General features: G+C 34.3%; 1 protein-coding gene across 1 annotated transcript in view; it reads left to right on the top strand.

Annotated features, from left to right (window-relative positions):
• Positions 1-137: 137 nt before the first annotated feature.
• Positions 138-10,530, top strand: part of LOC106471298 (atrial natriuretic peptide receptor 1-like) — a gene marked incomplete at its 5' end in the record, with an annotated part of 17,014 nt that continues 6,621 nt past the window's right edge. Inside the window, 5 exons of the mRNA XM_013931897.1 lie at positions 138-261; positions 2,048-2,116; positions 3,747-3,921; positions 6,831-6,929; positions 8,147-8,238. Of these exons, the coding sequence (XP_013787351.1) occupies positions 138-261; positions 2,048-2,116; positions 3,747-3,921; positions 6,831-6,929; positions 8,147-8,238 (559 nt within the window). The remainder of the gene's footprint in view (positions 262-2,047; positions 2,117-3,746; positions 3,922-6,830; positions 6,930-8,146; positions 8,239-10,530) is intronic.

The following is a 10,530-nucleotide window of genomic DNA, read 5'->3' as shown; positions in this document are numbered from 1 at the left end:
AACACATATCTAGTAAATGCTAGGGCATTCTTGAAGGAACAGGATATTTCTAGAAAGAGGTGGCGTGATACTTGTCGCATGACTTCGCTGACGCAACAATATTTTTTAGTTTATAACTCTGAGATTCTAACTTTTAGGTACGTAGCTGAACAACTTAAGTCAGGAAACCACGTTCGGCCGGAAACGTTCGAGTGTGTTACGATCTATTTTAGTGATATCGTTGGGTTTACTTCCTTGTCAGCTGAAAGCACGCCTATGGAGGTAAGAAACAAGAAAAAATGATAGCTTTAAATACTTTAACTTTTATAATTATATTCTAGACTTTTAGGCCTAATGTTGGGATTCTACTGAAACGATTAGAAAATAAATATAGTGATTAACTTCGTCTGCAGTTTAGTATTTGTTTGTTTGTTTTCAACCAAAGCCACATTCGGGCTATCTGCTGTGTCCACTATGGAGAATCGAACCCAGAATTTTAGGAGACGCAGTTTTTAATACTTCCAATAGTGCACCTTGCTTGCATGTCAAACGTTGAACTGGTTCTTTAGAGTCCTAGATAATATTCCGTTGTCTCAACCTCCAAATCTTAGTAATGCCACTGTTCTTTGTAACCCACTCCTTTGGGTTATCCGGTTTGAGAGGTAATCCACCCATATAAGTAATCATCTGATCTGGGTTATCCGGGTTGAGGGAAAATATCAACCCATGTTAGTAATCCTGTTAGCACCACTGTATTGTTTTAACCCACTGATCTGGGTTATCCGGTTTGGGAGGTAATCCACCCATACATGTAATCAGTTGATCTGGGTTATTCGGTTTAAGGGATAATCCACCATGTCTGTAATCCTGGTAGCACCACTGTATTGTTTTAAGCCATTGATCTGAGTTATCCAGTTTCGGGTCACTATTAGCCTATGTCATTAATCCAAAGCAATGAAAGAACCATATGACGTCATTGTTTCGTTAAAACCATTGAGGAATTAAATGGCTTCAGTGTTATTGCCAGTTTTCTGGACGCTTATGGCATAATACATCTGGAGGTGAGGGGAGAACACATTAATACGAACTTTAATAGCATGCATAATGTATCTGGAGGTGAGGGGAGAACACATTAATACCAACTTTAATGTATCTGGAGGTGAAGGGAGAACACATTAATACCAACTTCAATGTATCTGGAGGTGAAGGGAGAACACATTAATACCAACTTTAATGTATCTGGAGGTGAAGGGAGAACACATTAATACCAACTTTAATGTATCTGGAGGTGAAGGGAGAACACATTAATACGAACTTTAGTCTTCGTTGATGTATTTTACTTAGAGATATATCTACGTAGAGGTATTTTATTTAGTGATATGTTAAAACTTCTTCGTTTGTGTAAGTTTAGCTGTGTTCTATATTTTTTACCAAACTGCGTAAATACTTAGATCCTAACAGTGGTCCATAAGAATAAAGTTGGCCTGTATGATTAGACACGAGCTAGTGAACCTGTGTTTTTCATATTGGTCTGTATGATTAGACACGAGCTAGTGGATTTGTGTTTTTCATATTGGTCTGTATGATTAGACACGAGCTAGTGGATTTGTGTTTTTCATATTGGTCTGTATGATTAGACACGAGCTAGTGGATTTGTGTTTTTCATATTGGTCTGTATGATTAGACACGAACTAGTGGATTTGTGTTTTTCATATTAGTCTGTATGATTAGACACGAGCCAGTGGAATTGTGTTTTTCATATTAGTCTGTATGATTAGACACGAGCCAGTGGAATTGTGTGTTTCATATTGGTCTGTATGATTAGACACGAGCCAGTGGACCTGTGTTTTTCATATTAGTCTGTATGATTAGACATGAGCTAGTGGACATGTTTTTTTCATATTGGTTTATATGATTAGACACGAGCTAGTGGAGTTGTGTTTTTCATATATTTTTATTAGAAATGACCCCTGACCATAAGAAAAACATGCAGTTTTCAAACACGTTTTATGTATTGAGTATTTAGTTGATTAACATATCGGTTAAAACGTCGTTCTTTTTTTTACAGGTCGTGAATCTGTTAAATGACTTGTACACGTGCTTTGACGCCATTATTGAGAATTATGACGTATACAAGGTGAGGGACTTCCGTATGATATGAGAAAATTTGTTTTTATATTTCATTGTAAATCAATTTTCTGTATTACTTTAACATCTTAGAAATAATACCGACCCTAACTAATCAAACGAACTTCATGGAAAGTACTCATACTATCACCGTTCTCCATTTTGTGTCTAATATTTTTTGTAACATATTTTCATACTATCACCGTTCTCAATTTTGTGTCTAATACTTTTGTAACATATTATTTCAAATTTCCTTAAGAATTTTGTTTTTGTGGCGTTTATTTTTTAGACACGTGAGCTTGATATTTTTATGAAACCGTTTTCCATTACTCTCACACAAATTTGTTTTAAAATCACCGTAGTACCCTAATCTCCTGAACTTTAACTATTAATACTGAGGAACGATCTTGTAATTACCAATAGTGTGGTGAGGATCGTTACTTATAGGGAAGAATGGATAACATCAAATGTCTGTTTGTAACCAAAAACAAAAACAATTACAGCCACTAACTCGCGTTGTTCATTGTCGAAAGTTGGCGCGAATGTTTTGTTGTGTTTTTACGTAGCAGCAATGATTTAAATATTATAATTATTTGTTTAAAACTTTAACTCAAGAAATTGATAGTTGTTATTCGGCTTTGAAATATATTCAACATATACTGAATACTTCTGTTAAATCAGAAGGCTAGGTTCCCTCACATTGAAGATGATTGGTTAAGACACTTTGATATATCCAACATATACTGAATATTTCTGTTAAATCAAAAGGCTAGGTTCCCTCACATTGAAGATGATTGGTTAAGACACTTTGATATATTCAACATATACTGAATACTTCTGTTAAATCAGAAGGCTAGGTTCCCTCACATTGAAGATGATTGGTTAAGACACTTTGTTCGAAGTATATATATATATATATATATATGGAAAGTGTTGCGTTTAAAACGCCTCCTCGAAAGAAAAAATACATTTTGATTTTTCAGCTCCTTATTCTGTAAGTTAATAATAAAGGAAAGAGTTTTACCAATTTTAATCAAAATTAAAATTATGTCGTCTGAATTAATATTAATTAACGATCAAATGGAGCTACCTACTTAGATCGAAACTAAGAATCAACGTGATAACGAGTACGGCTAAATAAGGGTACTTATAAAAAAATTAGAATACATTTTCGTCAGTTCGGAACCCTTGCTGCTAGCGATATTTTCGGCCGTAAACCCAACAGTATCTCACGAGGTTCGGCCAGCCTAGGAGATTTAAGTTATTTCTCAGTACCTTTATGTTAAGCAAACAGTGCAAAATAATCTATAGCTATGTCTAAAACATATTCGGCAATGATGGGCCTAGCAATACGCTATATACATGTTATTAATAGTTCAACTTTTATCAGTGTAAAAGTAATTACACCTATACTTTACTGTCTATGCAATTAGTATTTTAACATTTACTATGTATTGTGTACGTCATTACTATTGATCCGTTGCTTACCATCGCAAACTAACCCGCTACAAACTTCTTCTTAGACGGAGAATAACTAAACGATCACAATATTAAGTTGGTATATATATATTTGAAATTAAAGTACATTTAGGCTTTAAATCATTAGATTAAGCTTGAGGTAATATTCTGTTCTTCATTAGGTGGAAACTATTGGCGACGCCTACATGGTGGTATCTGGACTACCTATCAGAAATGGGAACGAACACGCGAATGAAATCGCTCGAATGGCTTTGTCACTGTTACATGCTATTGACAGATTTACAATTCGTCATCGACCAGACAAGAAGCTTCAGCTTAGAATTGGAATCCATTCTGGTGAGTGTCTAACACGGAAACTTGAGAACTAGAATTGGTAGACTAGAAGAAAGGTGTCTATTCAACACCACTGAATGCTAACTCCTGGGCTACAAATAATGAGATCGATCGTAACATTATAACGCTCACACTGTTCAAAAGACATGATCGCTGACGGGGTCTGCTCCCGAAGACTGCTAGTTGAGTGTCCTAGCCACCAGGCGATTTTAGCGTACAAGTACAGTCATATTCGATTCTTTTTGTAACCTAGCGACGTTGGTATTGGAACTTGAACGTGCTTCTAAACATCGTAGATTAAGTATAAACATTAAATTATTATTATATTATATTTGTATTATTTTGGAATGTAACTCAAAAGTACTGAAAACTGAAGTTGTAAATTTACATTTTTTTTTATGAAAATGAAACAAATGTTACAAAGATTTTAATATTATTACAAAGAAAGTTGTTAGAGTAAAACTATAATATTTATTTTTCATGCGACATTTCTTGAAAACAAAACATAGCAAAGTAATCTATCGACTTGTTAGTATAACCAGAGTAACAACAATAATTACTTACTTGTTAGTATAAGCAGTGTAACAACAATAGTTACTTACTTGTTAGTATAAGCAGTGTAACAACAATAATTACTTACTTGTTAGTATAAGCAGTGTAACAACAATAGTTACTTACTTGTTAGTATAAGCAGTGTAACAACAATAGTTACTTACTTGTTGGTATAAGCAGTGTAACAACAATAGTTACTTACTTGTTGGTATAACCAGAGTAACAACACTAGTTACTTACGTCTTCGCATAACCAGCGTAACAAAAATAGTTACTTACGTGTTACACACTTGACTTGTTAGTATAACCAGAGTAACAATAATAATTACTTACTTGTTAGTATAAGCAGTGTAACAACAATAATTACTTACTTGTTAGTATAAGCAGTGTAACAACAATAGTTACTTACTTGTTGGTATAACCAGTGTAACAACAATAGTTACTTACGTGTTAGTATAAGCAGTATAACAACAATAGTTACTTACTTGTTAGTATAACCAGTGTAACAACAATAGTTACTTGACATGTTAGACACTTGACTTGTTCGTATAACCAGTGTAACAACAATAGTTACTTGACGTGTTAGACACTTGACTTTTTAGTATAACCAATGTAACAACAATAGTTACTTGACTTGTTAGTATAACCAGTGTAACAACATTAGTCACTTATGTGTTAGACACTTCACTTGTTAGTATAACCAGTGTAACAACAATAGTTACTTGACGTGTTAGACACTTGACTTGTTAGTATAACCAGTGTAATAACAATAGTTACTTATGTGTTAGACATTTGACTTGTTAGTATAACCAGTGTAACAACAATAGTTACTAGACGTGTTAGACATTTGACTTGTTAGTATAACCAGTGTAACAACAATAGTTACTTACGTGTTAAACACTTGACTTGTTAGTATAACCAGTGTAACAACAATAGTTACTTACGTGTTAGACACTTGACTTGTTAGTATAACCAGTGTAACAATTATAGTTACTTGACGTGTTAGACACTTGACTTGTTAGTATAACCAGTGTAACAACATTAGTTACTTATGTGTTAGACACTTGGCTTGTTAGTATAACCAATGTAACAACAATAGTTACTTACGTGTTAGACACTTGACTTGTTAGTATAACCAGTGTAACAACAATAGTTACTTACGTGTTAGAAACTTGACTTGTTAGTATAACCAATGTAAGAACAATAGTTACTTGACGTGTTAGTCACTTGACTTGTTAGTATAACCAGTGTAACAACAATAGTTACTTATGTGTTAGACATTTGACTTGTTAGTTTAACCAGTGTAACAACAATAGTTACTTACGTGTTAAACACTTGACTTGTTAGTATAACCAGTGTAACAACAATAGTTACTTACGTGTTAGAAACTTGACTTGTTAGTATAACCAGTGTAAAAACAATAGTTACTTACGTGTTAGACACTTGACTTGTTAGTATAACCAGTGTAACAACAATAGTTACTTGACGTGTTAGACACTTGGCTTGTTAGTATAACCAGTGTAACAACAATAGTTACTTCACGTGTTAGACACTTGACTTGTTAGTATAACCAGTGTAACAACAATAGTTACTTACGTGTTAGACACTTGACTTGTTAGTATAACCAGTGTAACAACAATAGTTACTTATGTGTTAGACATTTGACTTGTTAGTATAACCAGTGTAACAACAATAGTTACTTACGTGTTAGAAACTTGACTTGTTAGTATAACCAGTATAACAACAATAGTTACTTACGTGTTAGACACTTGACTTGTTAGTATAACCAGTGTAACAACAATAGTTACTTGACGTGTTAGACATTTGACTTGTTAGTATAACCAGTGTAACAACAATAGTTACTTCACGTGTTAGACACTTGACTTGTTAATATAACCAGTGTAACAAAAATAGTTACTTGACGTGTTAGTATAACCAGTTTAACAACAATAGTTACTTGACGTGTTAGACACTTGACTTGTTAGTATAACCAGTGTAACAACAATAGTTACTAGACGTGTTAGACACTTGACTTGTTAGTATAACCAGTGTAACAACAATAGTTACTAGACGTGTTAGACACTTGACTTGTTAGTATAACCAGTGTAACGACAATAGTTACTTACGTGTTAGACACCTGACTTGTTAGTATAACCAATGTAAAAACAATAGTTACTTGACGTGTTAGACACTTGACTTGTTAGTATAACAAGTGTAACAATAATAGGTACCTGACGTGTTAGACACTTGTAGTTACAAATATTAAGAATTATCGGTTTGATACTTTCCAATAAGTTACATAATAAAAGACGTTAAAAGTATGTAATGAAACTGAGTATTTAGTGTTTGTCTGGTTTTTAGGGTCATGTGTTGCAGGGGTTGTGGGTCTGAAAATGCCAAGATACTGTCTGTTTGGAGATACTGTCAACACAGCGTCAAGGATGGAGAGCAACGGACAGGGTAAGAGCATCTGAAAAAGTGTAAAAATAATGAGTCGTTATCCTTATTATCCATGTTCTTAAAACTATATGAATACCTGTTTGTTACTTAATCAACCGAATCCGTACAACGGCTATTGTTACCTTTGGAGGAACCGTAAACCGTACCCACACAACGGTTATTTTCACCGTTGGAAGAACCATCAACCGTACCGCTACAACGGTTATTTTTACCGATGGAAGAACCATCAACCGTACCGCTACAACGGTTATTTTTACCGATGAAAGAACCGCAATAACCAAAGCTAATATCTGTCGAGTTCAAACAATCAATTTATTTAATCTTTACAAATTAATTTCATGATAACAGTTTATAAATTATCTTTCTCAGACTAATGTGATTAGATTTCTAATACATATCAAAAAAATTAATCGGAGAAAAAAATAATAAAATTCACCACGTTGCTAATAAGCCTAAAATTCGGGTTTCGATACATGCGATGGACAGAATACAGATGTCCCATAGGGTTTAACAACAACAATAAAAAAATCCTTATTAATATTTTTAATTTTATAGACTAAAAGTCTAATACCCCCCTCCTGTTTATCGAAATTGTTCAGCGCTTATAACGCAAAACATTGTGATTCGATCCTTGCAGTAAGCATAATATAGTGTGTTTAACAAAGGATAACAAGACCATAAGGGGCCATGTGGTTAAAATGTTTTTAAAATAACTTTACTAGGATCATTGTAATGGTAAAAATAATTCCAAATTTTTACATACTTTAAGAGAATTAATTATTTTGTAGTTTTGCTTTATTTACTCAGATGCTGATGCTATTTTGTAGTTTTGGTTTATTTACTCAGATGTTGATGCTATTTTGTAGCTTGGGTTTATTTACTCAGATGCTGATGCTATTTTGTAGCTTGGGTTTATTTACTCAGATGCTGATGCTATTTTGTAGTTTGGGTTTATTTACTCACATGTTGATGCTATTTTGTAGTTTGGGTTTATTTACTTAGATGTTGATGCTATTTTGTAGTTTGGGTTTATTTACTCAGATGTTGATGCTATTTTGTAGTTTAGGTTTATTTACTCAGATGTTGATGCTATTTTGTAGTTTGGGTTTATTTATTCAGATGTTGATGCTATTTTGTAGTTTGGGTTTATTTACTCACATGTTGATGCTATTTTGAAATTTTTGCCCTAATACTTTAAATATTCATTTTCGCCATAGCCATGAAAGTACATGTCAGTCACCAGACTAAGGTTATATTGGACGAGTTCGGGACGTTTGTTTTGAGTCTACGTGGAGACGTAGAGCTAAAGGTAAGAAAACTGTTTATTGGATTTCACATAAAGCTACACGTGGAGACGTAGAGCTAAAGGTAAGAAAACTGTTTGTTGGATTTCACATAAAGCTACACGTGGAGACGTAAAGCTAAAAGTAAGAAAACTTTTTGTTGGATTTTACACAAAGTTACACGTGGAGACGTAAAGCTAAAAGTAAGAAAACTGTTTATTGGATTTCACACAAAGCTACACGTGAAGACGTAGAGCTAAAGGTAAGGAAACTGTCTGTTGGATTTCACACAAAGCTACACGTAGAGACGTAGAGCTAAAGGTAAGAAAACTGTTTATTGGATTTCACACAAAGCTATACGTGAAGACGTAGAGCTAAAGGTAAGAAAACTTTATTGTATTTTATACAAAGCTACACGTGAAGACGTAGAGCTAAAGATAAGGAAACTGTCTGTTGGGTTTCACACAAAGCTACACGTAGAGACGTGGAGCTAAAGGTAAGAAAACTGTTTGTTGGATTTCACACAAAGCTACACGTGGAGACATAGAGCTAAAAGTAAGAAAACTGTTTAGTGGATTTCACACAAAGATACATGTGGAGACGTAGAGCTAAAGGTAAGAAAACTTTTTGTTGGATTTCACACAAAGCTACACGTGGAGACGTAGAGCTAAAGGTAAGAAACTGTTTGTTGGATTTCACACAAAGATACATGTGGAGACGTAGAGCTAAAAGTAAGAAAACTTTTTGTTGGATTTCACACAAAGCTACACGTGGAGATGTAGAGCTAAAGGTAAGAAACTCTTTGTTGGATTTCACACAAAGATACATGTGGAGACGTAGAGCTAAAGGTAAGAAACTGTTTGTTGGATTTCACACAAAGCTACTGGATGGCTCATCTTCATAGAATTATCCGTCCCTAATTTTGATGTGATAGACTGGAGGGAAGGCAGATAATCAACACCACTCATTGGCAACACTTGACCAACGAACAATATAATTGGCCATTTCATTATAACGCTCCCACGGCTGAAAGGGCGAATATGTTAAACGATGGGTTTCGTTCCCGCAATCGACAGCTTGCGAGTCGAGCTCTTTAACCACCAGGACATGCTAACCTAGCCAACACTTGGACTACGCTTGTCAGACCGAATAGTGGGATTTGATCGTCACTCTTATACTGCACCAAAAGTGCGGATTGTGATTTGTTTTTGTTTTTACAGTAACGAGTTGAAAGTCCCCTCAGATTCAAAGTCTCACATTCTAACAACGGCCCAGATAATTAGAAAAGTCACACTTACACATATTATATACTTACATCATTAATCAAGGTTTAAGTGTAATTGGCAATTTATAATGATTATACATTGCGATTATAAATAAAACCTGATATTTTAATGAAATTATTTTTTCTTGAAAACTACATGTCACAGGAAATCAGAATTTACCACTGTCACTGTAAAAACCGTAAGATGTATTCAGAATATTGAGATGCTGAGGAAATTAATTTACCCGAAAGGAGGCCGAAGGCCGCCTAGAAAGGTCGCCTTTTTTAACCACTCGCACCACAATACAGTAGTGCGTTGTTTGTCAGTCAGTCAGTAGACAGTAAAATAACGTCACATAAGGGACGCTTAACGTTGAAATTTGTACTGTTGTGACGTCAGTAATACGTGGGCATGGCATGAATTACGAGAAAGAATTATACACTCTGTAGGCTACAACATATGAACTTCAAACACAACAAATAAAAATATTTGTTACCCTTAATTTGGGTTTTATTTACTCTTGAAACAGAACACTTTCTAGTTGAATCAATGAACAAATAATGGATATCAGTGGATCTATCCTCGCTCTTGTATTTACAAAGATTTGTTGCTACACTGTCCTTTCCTCCCCCAAACGCCACAAAAACCGTGTGAACACGGAGTAGGAGAAAGTATACGTGGTGCAACAAATAAGTAAAATTAATTTGATGCAGCGTGGTAAAAAAAGTTTGATCAAAAGAAGCAGAAAACATGTCTATATTATTTTGTTCACAACGACTAGAGAAACCTACAGACGGGAAGTTCTGAAACGTTGTGAACTTATGTTTTATATATTAGTGCTAATATGTTTATTAAAAACACCATATTGTTACGCCTCCGTCATTAGTTAATTTTCCGTAAAAATTCTTTCCGAAGAACCTTTAGCGATACAAGTCCTTTCCTAAATAAAACGCGTTTATTCTTTCTGAATACAACTTTGAAATACACTTAATTTCCACAGTCACTCTATAGCAAACGCTGTAATTCACAACGAACGACTCACGTGCGCGACTC

This window comes from Limulus polyphemus, unplaced genomic scaffold, assembly GCF_000517525.1.
Source record: "Limulus polyphemus unplaced genomic scaffold, Limulus_polyphemus-2.1.2 Scaffold4524, whole genome shotgun sequence".
In the NCBI taxonomy this organism is placed as follows: domain Eukaryota; kingdom Metazoa; phylum Arthropoda; class Merostomata; order Xiphosura; family Limulidae; genus Limulus; species Limulus polyphemus.
Note: the sequence above shows the minus strand (reverse complement) of the source record. Positions and strands in the feature narration are given on the sequence as shown.